Source organism: Monomorium pharaonis, chromosome 3 (assembly GCF_013373865.1).
Source record: "Monomorium pharaonis isolate MP-MQ-018 chromosome 3, ASM1337386v2, whole genome shotgun sequence".
NCBI classification, from domain to species: Eukaryota; Metazoa; Arthropoda; class Insecta; order Hymenoptera; family Formicidae; genus Monomorium; species Monomorium pharaonis.
The window spans coordinates 2,643,104-2,658,516 of record NC_050469.1 but is presented as its reverse complement, the minus strand read 5'-3'; the positions used below and the strand labels follow the sequence as shown (position 1 = coordinate 2,658,516).

Sequence of the window (15,413 nt, the reverse complement as noted above, 5' to 3'; positions counted from 1 at the left end):
GAACTAAATTCCTAGTTTTAACTTTGCATTTATTCATTTTTCATATATTGGACAATACGCGTTACTCGGAATATTGGAAAGTTGTCGCATTATCGATTATTCGTGTAGACAATCGACATGTAGAGACGCGTACCAGTGATGCCAGTATCGAATCTTTTTGCACCATCGTGCTGTATGGAGAGGATGGCTGGCAGCAAGGATGCTGCAAAAAGATTCGGCATATCAACCACGCGAGAATGCGTTCCAAAATTAATCTTGGGTAACCCCCCAGAGGTTACCCCATGTAGAAACGATATGGGTTATCTGAGGTTGGGTAACCACAATAACCTCTCAATTTTATGAGGTAAGAAAGTTACCTTCGTGGTCGACTAACTACGACGTTTTGGAACGACATACCATTGGTAATCAATTCTCATTAGTAATTTTGGAACGCGGTATAGTAACAAAGGTTGAATTTTGGAACGCACCCCGGCGCGGCGTTACTTTGGCGCGTGAAGTTAACCGCGCGACGCGGCGTCAGTTTTGACACGTGAAGTTGACCGCGCGAGAGTGACGAAGCTGTTTCACTCCATCTTTTTGCGTATCGCTGTTAGAACGTAACGGACGCAAGATTAGATCGGCTCCGGGATAATTAAGTAGCATCGCGAATCTCTTAATTGCATGGTAAATATATAAGACGTATCGACCTAACCTTGCGTTGTAATTCGTTCGAACGCGTATCTGTCAACATTTGTTCAAGCGAAGATCGCGACTCGTAACGACATGTCAATCGTGATGCGCGAAGTCGATCGCGCGGGAAGGAATCCCTCCGCCATCTTAATTGCATTTCTTTCTCATTTGCAGATTGCGGCAAGTCTGACATGGACCGGTGCCGGAGCAAACGTCGCGCCATATCTACTCGGTAAGTCAAATATATGTATCGTAACTTGAGCTAAATTCCCAGTCTTAACTTTGCGTTTATGCATTTTCGATATATTAGACAATACGCGTTACTCGCAATATTTGGAAAAAGACAGTAGTCACATTATTATTCATGTGGGCACTCGACATGTAGGGACGCGTACCCAGCGATGCCAGTATCAAATCTTTTTATATCCTCTTCGCACGATGCTGCAAAAAGATTTGGCGTATTGCGCGGCGCGGCGTCGCTTGATGGAGTTGATCGCACGAAAGAGTCGAAGCCGTTTCACGTCATCTTAATTTGCGTATCACTTTCAGAAAGCAACGAAGGCAGAATGAACTCCGATTCCGGAACGAGTGGCATCGCGAATTACTTGATTGGTAAGTGTAACACATATTCATTTTACGTAATAATTTGGTCGAACGCGTATTTATTAATATTTGTTCAAGCGAAGATCGCGCGATTATGCGACACTCAATTGTGACGCGCGGGAAAGGCATCTCTTCGCTATCTTAATTTGCATTTTTTCTCATTTGCAGATCGTGACAATCTTGACATGAATCGGTTCCGAGGCGGATGACATCGCGATATTTATTTGGTAAGTAGCATTTACATTGCAGTACTTGGTCAGCCGATAATGTATGGCAAAAGCATTCCGCTTTGAATTTCATATATGTTCTGTATATTGAACAATATTAATTAATAGACTTGTCTTTTATTTTTCATAATCATTATTCCATATTGTAACATTAGAGTGTGCAAATTAATATTACAGACAGATATTCGGGTTATTATAGTAGACGAAAACCTGATTGTTGCGTTGTCGATTATTTAACCAAATAATCAATTATTTGCGTGAATATCTACCTATAATATTAATTTTCTTATTTTTGTTTTATGATAACAACTATTATAAAAAAACAAATGCATATTATTTGTTATTCAGAAAATTTATGAACATGAATTTAAAAACGAGTTATGCAATGTCACGGCATCACTTTTGACAAGTGAAATAAACCGTGCGAAAGACAATCATCTTAATTACACTTGTGCATTATTTTCAGAACGAAACGAACACGAAACAGAGTTGCTCCGAATGACATAGCAAATTATTTTTTAATAACTTATGCGGAAGAGGAAGAAGAGGAAATTTGACAATATCAAAATAGAAGAAGGAGGCTTAGGAGGGCATCAAACGTCGGTGGAGCAACTTTGCGGTAAGCCTTATTGTTCACTCGTGTAAAATTGGTATTCTCTTCACACTTATTAATTTTATTTCAATAATTTAAAAATAATTAAAAAAATAAAAATTTTAATCTAAGACATTATATAACTTTATTTTTATCTTGAAATTTTTTATAATATTTCAATAGAATTTGATATTTAACTGAACAGCGATCAAAACATTTTGTGCGAGTAAAAATAATGAATTTATAATAATTCTTTTTTGAACGCTACTTTGAAAATTATGTTTTTATGTTACAGAATCATCGTAGCTTCATTTCTAATAACTCCACTGTTGCGCATCGATCGGTAAGTGATAAAAATTTGTATTAATTACTAAGGTAACGAATTTATGAAAAATATATTAAATATATTGTATCAACATTATTACAATTACATTTGAAATAACTATAAAATTTCATAGATTTCTTATCTTAAAATAGATAAGCTTTAAAAAATTTTGAAAAGTAATCTTGGGCTTATATTTGATCATCCAAATTTGCATTTTATTTCCAAATTTTGTGTACTATTGTGCTTGAGATTATACTTGCGCAGGTACATTAAAGATTTCTTTATTGACAGTGTCGATAAGTGGATGAAGTCACGTAGTTTTACATTCACGTTTGGCGCTGATGCTAGTTGTTGCTAGTCAAATATCGGTCGTACAAAATAGGCCGCGTGGTCGCTTTCAGGTTTGTTTCTGATATTTGCCTATTGTAAAGCAATTATGCCACAATTAGTTTATTATGATGAAGTAGAAATTGAAGATTTTGAATACGACGAGGACGAAGAAGTTTACTGTTATCCTTGCCCGTGTGGCGATCAGTTTCAAATATCTCTCACTGATCTAGCCGCTGGTGAAGTAGAGGTTACGTGTCCTTCCTGCTCTCTTGTGATTAAAGTGATTTACGATAGAGAATTTTTTCGTATTAAGCAAGAAGAGCTCGAGAAGAAAAGTACCAAGAAGGAATTAACAACTCAAAAAGCTTAAAGGTAAATAAAATTAGTCCTTAAATTTTCTGAGATAGGTTAAATATTTAGTTTATGATACACATGGATGGAGTTTTCTTATATTTTAATAAAAGCTTAATCAACGTCTTTTTGTATAAAGGTTTGTTAAGTAAAAATTGTTCGAGGCTATAAACCATTTATTAACTTAAAATTCCGAATAAACATTTTTTGTACCTTTCTAATAGGTTTATTATTTTTAGATGCTATGTTTTCTATCTTAAAATATTTTTAAAAATCTGAAAAAAATTATAAAACATCTGTTTACATTGTTGTTGCAATTTCGTTTTTATTTTGATGAATGTTGTTTATTGAGTATTTTAATTTTAATAAACTCTAAATTATTTACAATTGCATTTTGTTTCGCACTTGTTCAAATGGAAGGTTAAGCATTAAAAACCAATAAAATTGGGAAAATCTGTCATGCATCTGTCATAAATGAGAAAATATAACATAAAATCAAAAGATTCTCTATAAAAACTAAATAAATCTTTTTTTTTTATTTGGGTTAAAGCACTAAATTATTTTCTATCAGCGTCATACTATGAATATTTTTGTTTTGGTATGGATAAAACAGAAAATGGAAAATATAACTAAATTCTTAAAAATATTAGAAAATGAAATACTATGAAGAAACTAAAATATGTACTCTTTAGTAATCAGGTTTAATTTTAATTTATTTTTTTTATAAAGAAAATTTGTAATTTTGAATTGAAATATAATATTTGTAAAGCTTTCTGATTATTAGCTGAAATGATATTTGTAATATGTAAATTGATTTAATTTTGCTCTACAATTTTTTTAATTTTACAATGTGAAAATATACCTTATTAGCCCAAACATAGATAGTTTGCATTTATCTATTTAAAATAATTAAAAAATTCTTTAAATATTTATAAACATACTTTCTAGGATAATTATCTGCATTTTCTTTAGGAGAAAAAGGAAATGTATAGTTTTATTACCAAAGATTTTAATCACAAATTTAATAAAATAATTATTTGATTACAAAAAATGTAACTTTTTAAATAAACATTAAAAAATATTTGTTAAAAGTAATTTTTAATAAATAAGAGGCATGTAGGAAAAATTGCAAGAGAAAAGGATTTTTTATATTTTGGTAAAAATAATATTTTCCCCAAGAAGCTCATTATTTGCATATGATTCATTTTTAATTCTGCTTTGTAAACCTATTTTCTAAATAAGTAATTTTATTTTGAGGAATATAATTTTTAAATAAGAACACATTTAGAAGTAAATTTAGAAACATACATTAGAATATGTCTTAATTGGTTAAAGCTAGATCTTTATGCTGATATTTGCTTGCGATATTATATACTTTTCAAAGTTTATTTCTGGCTAAGGTGTTATTTTTTTGCAACAGATTCATTTAGAGTAGTTGAGACGGGGGTGGGACAGGAAAACAGATGTTTGTTAGCATCATAATTATTATTAAATTGATTATCAATTTAATATTATGATATTACTAATCTGGTTTATTTTAAAGCTGTGTTTTAAAGATTGAAAATTCTATTCGGTGCACAGTTCAGTGAACTTTGAAAGGTATATAAAATCACACATATATAAATATAAAGCATGAAGATTTAGCTTTGACTGATTAAAGTATATTTTATATGAGTTATATTTTCAAATATTTTGTCTATATTTTTTAATTTCAAAATACATTAATTTATACTTATTTTTATAAAATTTTATTTTTTATAAAAAGGATACCTTGAGCTACACATGGATCATAACTACCAACTAAAAAATAAACTCAACGCTGTTCACAGGAAAATTGACAGCTTGTGTTACTCCATTGCACAGCTCTTCCCTACCACAAACTTGTTTAGAATGGTTTAAGGAGTGGAAGACTCTGAGATTTCGAGAAATATTCTCGAATAAAAGTTGGAGTCAAATATCCACATTTGGGTCTTAAAGGTTAACATTGTGTACTATATTCCTAATTCTAATATCCTTGAATACTGTATTAACATTTTCTTATCAATTAATATATTATATCAGGACACACAGTAGCAAGAAAAAAATGGCAGGACGTGGTAGAGGAAAATCTACTATCTCCTTTACCATGGAGCAGATGGGTATTTCTAAAGGAGAGATTCTACCAACGCCAGTTATACAGCCATCTCTAATATATCCTCAGTTGGATCATAAGCCTCTACCTATTCAATTAACCACCGAAATGAGTTACCTAGTAGAGTTGAGAAGAGATTTCACTGAATATATGCGAGAATCGCCAAATAATGTGCAAGCTGCTATATTAAATGAAGATGTAGAACGATTTTGCGAAGATTTTGAAGATACTATTACAAGATATGATAAATCAAAATATGAGGCGTATCATGACTGGAGCAAAATGCCAATGGAATTAAAATTATCGAAAAAACGTAAGTCCTGCCAACGAAATAAAGAATCGAACAAGAAGAAGAAGGACACAGATATTGCGAAAAAATTGGCAGAATTGGAGCAAAAAGAAAGTATACAACAACCTGTGGAAGAAGAAGATAAAGAGGAAGGGGATGACGAGGAAAATAATGAAGGAAAGGAAATGGGAGAGTATGTAAAAGATGAGGAAGAAGATGAGATGGATGACGGAACTGATTACGCAAATGAATACTTCGAAAATGGTGACAATTACTATAGCGAAGATGATAACGATGATGATCAATTTTTTGATGTGTAAAAGCTTTTACTACATTTCAAATTTTTTAAATATCTCAATCTTAAAAATGCAATCTTTCTGTACTGTATGGGGAGCTTGATACAATTTTTTTGTAATAGGACATCATAAAATCGATCAAGCATGAAATAAAAAGCATTGTATTGTTAAAATTCCTAGATGTGTCTTAATAATACTGACAAAATTATGCCTTTTGAAAAGGACTCTTAAAATTGAATTCCAAGATAAAAATTAAATATTTAACAGTAAGATTTTGTTTAGTTTGTATAAAAATTATTTTAAATTCCTAATATTTCTTTACATTCTTTTTGTTCTTTTATTTTTTTATTTGCTAGAATATCATCTAAAAATTATTTTAACTTTATTACAACTTCTTATAAATTTAAAAAAATTCTTTGTTGAATTTGAAAAAGAGATGTATGTGTTGATAATGTATAATAAAGTAATAATCAATGTTGATAATGTATATATAATAAAGTAATAAAAGTGAAATCTTTTAAAACTTTTAAGAATGATCTTAAAACAGAAATAGGAAATAGGACGGAATTTATTTCGTAGATTGGGAAATCAAAAAAGATTTCTTATTTTTTAAGAAATTTTATCGGAAATTTTCCATGCTATTTAGGAAATTAGATCTCAATAAATTCTCAAATAAATGCAAACAGAATTGTGATATTTTTTCTTTTTTTATTATACATTAAAAAAGTTATTTATTTGCGCTCTTTGTTGGAAATTGCATGCTGTTTTTAGTAATATAAATACGTCTTCGATATTTATCGCAAGTCCGAATGAAAAATCAAAGAATTCTCGCTTGTCAATTTCCGAGTCTAGATCTTCATCATTGTCATTATTTTCTTTATTTGCGTAAAAAATCAGACGGAATATATAGCATATAGAACAGATAGGTAGTGCTCATCTTCTTCATTCTTTTTTCTTTCTTGATACGTGACTTTGAATTACTATTAATTTAGAATGAATTCTGTACTAATCTTACGAGAAATTATTTTCAATCAAATAGCTGACACTGTAATATTTTATAGATATCGATTAAATCACAGATAAAACTATTAAAAATAAACAGTTTTTGCTATTTTATTTGAAAGTTTCTATTTAAAGTCTAATCAGATTGAAAAATACTTTATCTACAGTACTCTAGTATTTGTTTTCTTTTTTATTGTTAGTTAAAATAGTAATTTTTAAATAGTGTTACAATGAAAATTGTTTATTTAGGATGGTTTTACTTAAGGAAACTTTTGATCAGTATTTCATAATCTAGAAAATATCAGTTTCAATCAATTTGATTGAAATTACTAAAAATTAATTTTGGGACATATTTCCCTCATAGTGCGGTACTTGCGCATTCTCGATAAATTTGATGTTTTCAGTATAATTATGATAATACGTCATTATCATTATTATTATCATTATCTTCTATATATTTTTCTTTCTATATCTTTGATTTTTTTATCATTATTTTTATCACATATTTAGCGACACTTTGTGTATCGTAAATTTTAATCGTGTAAATGTTCTATGCACTATGTTACTTTGTGTGAAAAAACGCTGTGCTTCACTATAGTAATTAATTTGCTTGTAAATATAGACTAAATTGGGCCGTGTAAATTCTTTAAAATTATATTTCTCAATCTGCGCCGCGATATATGAAATAATCGAGCAGCATTTTCCGATTCTTAAAACTCTACTGCAATATTATTTTTAATTATATAATTTTTTTACATTTCTTACAATCACTTGCTTATGACACTGTTTTTACTTTAAACTTCTGGAAATTCATATAAATAAAAAATAAAAGCTTTTTTTACTGTGTATGTTTCTATTTGATTTCTTTGAATATACTATGTTTTGTAACGAAAAAATATCAATCTTTGTCACCTATACAGCACAGAAACTTGCAGAAACGTTGCAACGTTGTAATATTGCATATTACAATTGTAATGTTGCAGAGACATATTGCAAAGATTTATTTTGCAATATTATAATATTTCAGCAATATTACAGCAATGTTTTAAAATATTGCAAAGGATAATGTTTTATGCTTCACTTATGCGTCATAAATTTTGGAAAACCTTTTAAAGAATCATTATATTGTGAGTGAAAAGTCTCATAAAAAATTACTCTGTCTTTTCTATATTGTGTGGATTTTTACTTACGAAAATTAAGACTCTTGCGTCTATCTTATATATAAGATTTTATTATTTTTTAAAATATTTTCTAAAATTGAATCCAAAGATAAAAGTAAGTGAAACATATTATATTATGTTTTTACTCCGGACTGCCCAACCGCAAGTTGGCAAAAACGAAAGTGTATGCGTTTCACAAAACTCAGATTAATAGTTACTTTAGTTCTCGGTAATTATAGTATGGTTTGGTATCATCTGTATATAAATTTAGTATTAATTAAGAAAAGTTTGTAGCGTATAATTAATATAATTTATTCTGTTAAATAAAAAATGTTGAATAATATTTCGTCTATACGTGTACCCCTATTGGCTGCGATCCTGATTCGCGTGTGACGTGTTACGTGTTAGGCGGTTGCTACGCGCTCGTAAATCTTGGACGCGAGACTCAAATTCGTTTGCCCATCTTGACGGGATCTCTTTTGACTTTGCCGGCCACAACCTTTCAAATCTTGAACGTCGTATCTTCGCCTTCCGGGCTGTCGTCCTTCGATTCCAGCTTCGTGGATTGCCAGGGTATAATTCCTCTCGGCTCGTTCTCCTCGCCAGAATTCTCAGCAGGTCCGTCCGGACATCGTCTCGTTTACGCGCCGATCAGTCAGCAGAAAGCTTTGTTAAATCCTGCAAATTATTCTTACAACAGTATCGAGAGATTGTTATTATTACTCCACGAGTAATAATAACAATCTCAAGGCAAAGTCAAAGGGATGGTACGACTTTGTGCCTCCGGGGGTCTTGGCGATCCCTCGGGAGCAGTCGGCATTCCTCCGGGACTCTTGGGATTCTTTTTCCATCTTTCGAAGGGACGAAGCGTCGAAATTATACAAAATTTTGGATCTTGCAGTCGTCGATCTCCACTGTAACGTGGCGCTTAAAATAATTTAATTGAATAAAAAGATGGAATACAAATACAGTACATAACGAGCCACACAAACTCGCCTATTTCCTAGGCGGGAGGACGCGAGATCCGCGTGAAATATCGCGGTTGGACTTGTACAACCCTTGTGACAGCAGCTCGCAAATCTCACGTCACAATATATGTATATGTAAATGTATATGTATATGTAAATATATATGTAAATGTCTTAGTGAATGGAGACAATCGTCCATGAAGAAATGCACCGCAATTTGATGCATGTACTAGTTATTGGACAGCTAATCAAACTGTATACGAATTACATTTGTGTTGTTAATAATGTTTGTTTTAAAGAAAAATGATTTTAGTTGGTATATAATAACAATTTTGTATAATTTTTAAACATAATCTTAAAAATAATTATATTAATAAATATAAGTATTTCTGATTTTTTCTCTTGTTAAAGGCAATATCAATAAAAAATAAAAGATGAAAAATTATTAACGCGCGCCAAAAATGTAAATATAGTCAAGCTGATCTCGTTAACGCTTTGACATTAATGCAAAAAGGTATATTTTTGAGAGAAACATCGTGACAATATTACTAAGAGGATTCTATTTTTTAAAACCGTGGTCGTAAATTGATAATCTTTCGATTAGAATCAAAATCAATTTTATTTATTGAGGAAAAAAAAATTGTTATGTAGATTTTAGAACGTTTTGATGCAAAAACACAACTTTTAGACAACATAAAACTTTACTTCGATATTAATAAAAGAATTTCTCCATTTAAAGATAATTAACTAAGAAGGTACTGATTTGATAGCTTTATAAAATGTTATCCTCAAATTTCGATACGAATAAATAAAAATTTAAGTAATGCTCATAACAAGGCAACAGAAAGAAAGATTCAAATTTAGTTTGCTGAAGATAGAAGTTTGGAATTTAGGAATCTTATTGATGTTGATTTATCACATAAATTTAACAGCGACGAAACTTTTAAATCCAAACGGAGACCGTAAGGAAAGAAATAAAATGTTTTTTCTTTATAATAAAGAATCATTCATTATTTCCAATAAAACTAAGTTATATTTTTATGTACACAACGACATGTGATATTTTTCTATCCAATAATTAGGACATGTGACTTCTAAAAATAATTTCTAGTTGACACAAATAATATATAAGTAATAAAATTAGTTATAGAAAATATACATTTATTCTAAACATATATAATAAATTAAAAGCTTAGATTCTAGAAAACAAAATTATTTTGTCGCGCAATTTTTTAACTGTCCAATAACTGGTACATTTACTTTAGTGGCTTAGTTCTAATTGGCATTGATCATATTCTATACAAAATAATTGTACACGATCAGAATATTCTACACAAATATATTGTACATCAAAAAATTATACGTGGAAAAACTGTGCACAAGAATTATCCTTGAATTAAAAATTGCACACGGATATATTGTGGGTATAAAAACTGTAGTGGACTGTCCACTACAGTTTTTATACCCACAATATATCCGTGTGCAATTTTTAATTCAAGGATAATTCTTGTGCACAGTTTTTCCACGTATAATTTTTTGATGTACAATATATTTGTGTAGAATATTCTGATCGTGTACAATTATTTTGTGTAGAATATGATCAGTGCCTTTTAATTTATATTAAAAGTAAGAGAGAAATGAAAAAAAAGAAGAAGAGATATTAAATAATTAATATTATTAATTTTAATGTTCAAGCTAAAGAAGAGTCAAAGAATAGTCAAAAATAAAATAGAAAGAGAGAGAGAGAGAGAGAGAGAGAGAGAGAGAGAGAGAGAGAGAGAGAGAGAGAGAGAGAGAGAGAAGGCCCACTTTGAAATAGCGCGCGTGTAGCGCGCGCAATATAATGTTCTAATAATATAATGACACAAAAAATTGCTTTAATTTTTTTATAATAACATTTTGAATACAGGCCATTATATATTATAATATTGCTGCAATATTACTATGTTTCTAAAAGTGGACATTTCATTATTGTTGTAATGTTACAGCAACATATTTTGCAACAATTTTGCAATGTTGCAGTCTTGCGACGATATATTTTTGTAATATTACTGAAATCTTTCTGTACTGTATAGGCAGCTTTTAAATATGTAATCGATGCTATGTTCTTAAGCAAAATTTAATAGTCAGAAACAGGTTTTTACGCGGCGCAGGAAATGTATTTAAAACCAAAATTTTAAACGTGATCAACAGGAATTGCTTACTCACATAATTTTTGTGAAGTAATTAATAATACAATTATCTATAGAATCACTTTGTAAAATGATCAAGATATGGTTTGGAGGTGGAGTGAGCTTTTTCGTGGCGAGAATTGCGTGATAAACGAATCTTTTCTCATACAAAAAAAATTAATTCATAGTTCTGCCAAGGATTCTACATATCTTTAATTCACATATAATTCTCAACTTCAGTAAAATTATTTACACAAAATAAATACAAAAACAATTTCTAAAAATTTTAAAACCTAATATTAAAATTCGACATTTTGATTGATATATACACACACACACACACACATATATGTGTGTGTGCGCGTGTGTGTGTGTATATGATACATTTAAAAAATATATAATATGTAAGCTAAAAAAATAAACATTTTTAATGTATTATTAAGTTTAAATAAATATATAAAAATTAATTATTTTTAAGTTACAATTTTATCATAATTATTTCAGCATGTATGAAATATCTATATTTTTTTCTTCACAGAATAATATGAATTCCTCGACTTAAGAAATCTGCAGCGAGATACCGAATTTTGTTTACAATTTGCGAATGCAATAATGTCCCATAATTATATATATACGTTTATGAGGTCTAATAAAAAAATAACGAGAATTATTTAATTTTGGGTATTATTTATTTTTAATTGAATTTGTCTTTTTTTTCGTGATGACACTGTATATAATGTATATCTCAATTTTAAGTTATATTGGATTCGTAGTTTGTTTTGAGGCAAAGAAGTAAGACGCATTGTTGTGTAGTCGGCAATGTTTGAATTTTGAAAATGATAGAACAAAGGATTTGCATTAAATTTTGCGTTAAAAATGGAATAAAGTGCAGTGAAGTGGTTAAAATGTTGAAGAAAGCTTTTCGCAAGGATACTATGTCGCAAGAGTTTATTAATGGTATAAATGTTTCCAAAAATTACTTCCGTAGAAGTTAAAGATGAGAAAAGAGCTAGTTACCCAAGCACATCAATAACTGATGAAAATGTGGAAAAAATTAAATATATTGTGCTTAGTAATCGCAGAATTACTACGTACAAGGGAGGTTGCTGAAGGAATTTTGCTGAAGGTATCTTGTACTGGTCATGTAAAACAATTTTTAGTAATGTAATGGCAAAATAATTTGTAGATTTTGCATTACGACAACGCATCGGCTCACGTTTCACTTCTTATTCGTGAATTTTTAGTAAAAACAATACTGTCATGATACCGCAGCTACCATACTCATCCAATATAGTCCCCTGCAATTTTTCTGTTCCCAATGTTAAAAAAAATATTAAAAAATGTTTTGCGATCATAGAAGAAATTAAAATAAATTAAATCAGCTAAAAGCTGAACCAAAAAGTGCGTTTAAAAAATATTTAGCGGATTGGGAAAAACCCAATAAGTGCATCATATCTCTTGGAGATTACTTTGAAGGGAACAATATAAATATTGATGAATAAATAAACACTTGTTGACAAAAATTAAAATTTATGTTAGTCATTTTTTTATGAGACCTCGTATACGTATTAATAATTGTATATTCCGTATATATACTTATATAAAACGCATAAAGCGATTATTCGAAGACTACTCGTTCCCAATTTTATTTATTTATAGCGACAAGCCGTTTCTGTATCTGTCGGCTTTGAGTTTAATGGAAAAGAAATTCGGACTTAATTATATAAATTTCGTATATACGGAAATATTTTAATATTCCATATAATGTTAATGTTTTTCACGTAAATATATATTCGTCTACACATCATTTCTGTTCGCTGATGAGTGAACGTGTATCTAGGTGTTTTGTTTTGTGTGTGTGTGTGTGTGTGTTTACGCGTGCGCGCACGCGTAATGCATAAAAAGAGCACTTGCACAATTTAATCATCGTTGACATTTTTTGCAAAAAAACAATTTCTATTCAAAAAACTTTAATTATCTTTTTGCTTCATATAAAATTATTCCAAAATATAGTCTGCAAAAATATTTTTTTTTATCCATTATATTCATAGATCTTATATAACTGAATGCGTCTTTTTTGTTAGAGAGAAAGAGAGAACAAATGTTGAATTCTATGCTTCTATCTTTTACTGTACGAAATGCAAGCGTGATATGACTTATTAAAATAGCAGCTAGCTAGCTTCACATATATCATGGTCATAACCCACACGGCATGTAACATTGTTGAAATATTGTGATGTTAGAAAATGATACAGAGCAAAAACATATTTGCTATAGGTAATTCCATGTGTTATTTTGCACCAAGTGAAAATCAGTAAAAAATTGTAAATTTATATTTATTTATAAAAATATTATTTAATATTTACTATACATATTTCATCTTTCTGACAATATCTATTGAACTGATCTATAACGAATATGTATTCATAAACATTAAGTGTTCATAGATCATTACACAGTGTCAGTTCCTGTATGATCTTCGAGGTCAAGCAACGTTGCCGGTGATTTATAAAAAGATGGATGATCGTTTTTCTGATTGTAGAAGTTAAGTAAGTTATAAATAAATAGGTGTAACTATGATTGAATGGTCGCGATGTAGTGCACCATGGCGGTGGGAGATTTTTGCAATGTGAATGCAAATACTGGACGGAACATGTACCTGAAATATTTTTTTTAATGTTTCTGTAATATTTTACATAGATATGTTTTAGAAATTTATCGAATATTATCGAAATATTACTGAAATGTTTCAGTAAGTTTGTATTTGAAATGATTGCGGACATTGAAACATTACAGAAATGTAGACATAGTCGTGGAATATTTCTGTGATATTGCTTTAAAAGTATAATATTTTAAATGAAATGTTTTAGACATACTATTATACATGCCGAGTGGGAATTCATTTATTATATATTGCTTACACGCGCTTGCGTAGTAATCATTTCTCACGAAGGATAAAAGATCATTAAATGATTGGTATTTTTTACTAGTCCTGGGTTAATTGTTCCGAGAGTCATAAGTTTTGTTTTGGGCTACTGGACGAATAACAAAATTCATTATTGAACTTGATTGAGTTGAATTTTATACAGTTTGACTCATACATTCATACGCTTTAAATACATTGATATATTTTTTATAAAATTTTATGATAAATTTACTAATAAGTATTTTATTAGCCTTACTTTCGATGCGTATGAGACGCTATTAGCGTTAATCTGAACGCACTTTTATAATTAAAATTCAGATTCATAACACACTTTCGATCAAACATATATTTCTAGTAAATTGGATTTAACTGTAAGTAGTCGCGCGGAGTCACTGATGACTCTAATCGTTTTTATTTTAAACTAATAATATAATTATTTATTTAATTAATTTAGAATTCTAGGTACTTTTGTTCGAAATCCCCAAAACATAATCTGCTTTATTTTACAAAATTTAGTAAATCGCTTTGTAAATATAAGATGACAAAATTGCGCAACGCCATCAAATGTCATTATTAAAAAAAAATCCGTGCGAGTATTTACGGGTTAATATCGCTTCCAAAACAATTGTTGTGAACCGAAAATGTGTTATTAACTTGAAGGCCAGTTAAAAAATACATCTCATCTCGAATTTTACTTAAAAGACGCATCCAGACGTGGGCAGTTGAGCATAAACGTTGCCGCTTGTTAACAATTCCCAGTGTTTAGCGATAGCAGATGCGTGTCTCGTTGGGCGGTTTTATTTGCGTTTGCATTTGACAGTAGGCCGGGCAAAATTAGCTATAAAAATTCAGCAAATTTAGCTCGTTATAAATTAATAACTCGACAATTATTACAAATATCGGAAGTAGTAGAGGACATTTTTGTTTATCCTTCCTACCTCCTCACGAGCGTTAACACGAATGATTTTGAATACCCTCTATAAGATCTATAATTATATTTATCTCATTCAATATAGCACGTAATACGTCAGAAATATTACCCCGATAATAAAGTAAAATTGCATAAATCTAGGACTACTCACAATGATAGGAATTTGCCATATTTATCTTCAATAATTTTGAATTGAGCAAGATGCAGACAACAATATATACATGTATTGTAGTAGTTTAATGGTAAAATAGCAGCAGATCAAATAAATATGATTGTGTTTTCTTATAATTATTGTAAAACAATACGAGATTTTGTAATAATGATTTCAAAATTGCCAATAAATTGGTAAGTTACTGTCAAAGTTAGCAGGTTGTTATGGCATCAATTTATTAATAAATAAATTTAGTTAATACAGTTCTGATAGCAGTATTATAATGTAAGT

The 15,413-nt window shown here is 29.8% G+C and overlaps 2 protein-coding genes across 3 annotated transcripts; both read left to right on the top strand.

Moving 5' to 3' along the window:
• Positions 1–1,992: 1,992 nt before the first annotated feature.
• Positions 1,993–4,898, top strand: LOC105834277 (DPH3 homolog). 2 transcript variants are annotated; one of them, XM_036285039.1, is made up of 4 exons: positions 1,993–2,118; positions 2,387–2,434; positions 2,708–3,118; positions 4,863–4,898. In XM_036285039.1, the coding sequence occupies exon 3, from the start codon at positions 2,853–2,855 to the stop codon at positions 3,114–3,116; it is 264 nt and encodes an 87-aa protein (XP_036140932.1). In that variant the 5' UTR covers positions 1,993–2,118; positions 2,387–2,434; positions 2,708–2,852; the 3' UTR covers positions 3,117–3,118; positions 4,863–4,898. The 2 variants fall into 2 exon arrangements, with proteins under 2 accessions (XP_036140932.1, XP_036140931.1); XM_036285038.1 differs by having other exon boundaries at positions 2,387–3,118.
• Positions 4,899–4,932: 34 nt separating this feature from the next.
• Positions 4,933–8,318, top strand: LOC105834276 (DNA-directed RNA polymerase III subunit RPC7-like). The gene is made up of 2 exons (XM_036285037.1): positions 4,933–5,074; positions 5,159–8,318. Exon 2 carries the CDS (start codon positions 5,181–5,183, stop codon positions 5,835–5,837), a length of 657 nt encoding a protein of 218 aa, XP_036140930.1. The 5' UTR covers positions 4,933–5,074; positions 5,159–5,180; the 3' UTR covers positions 5,838–8,318.
• Positions 8,319–15,413: the final 7,095 nt, after the last annotated feature.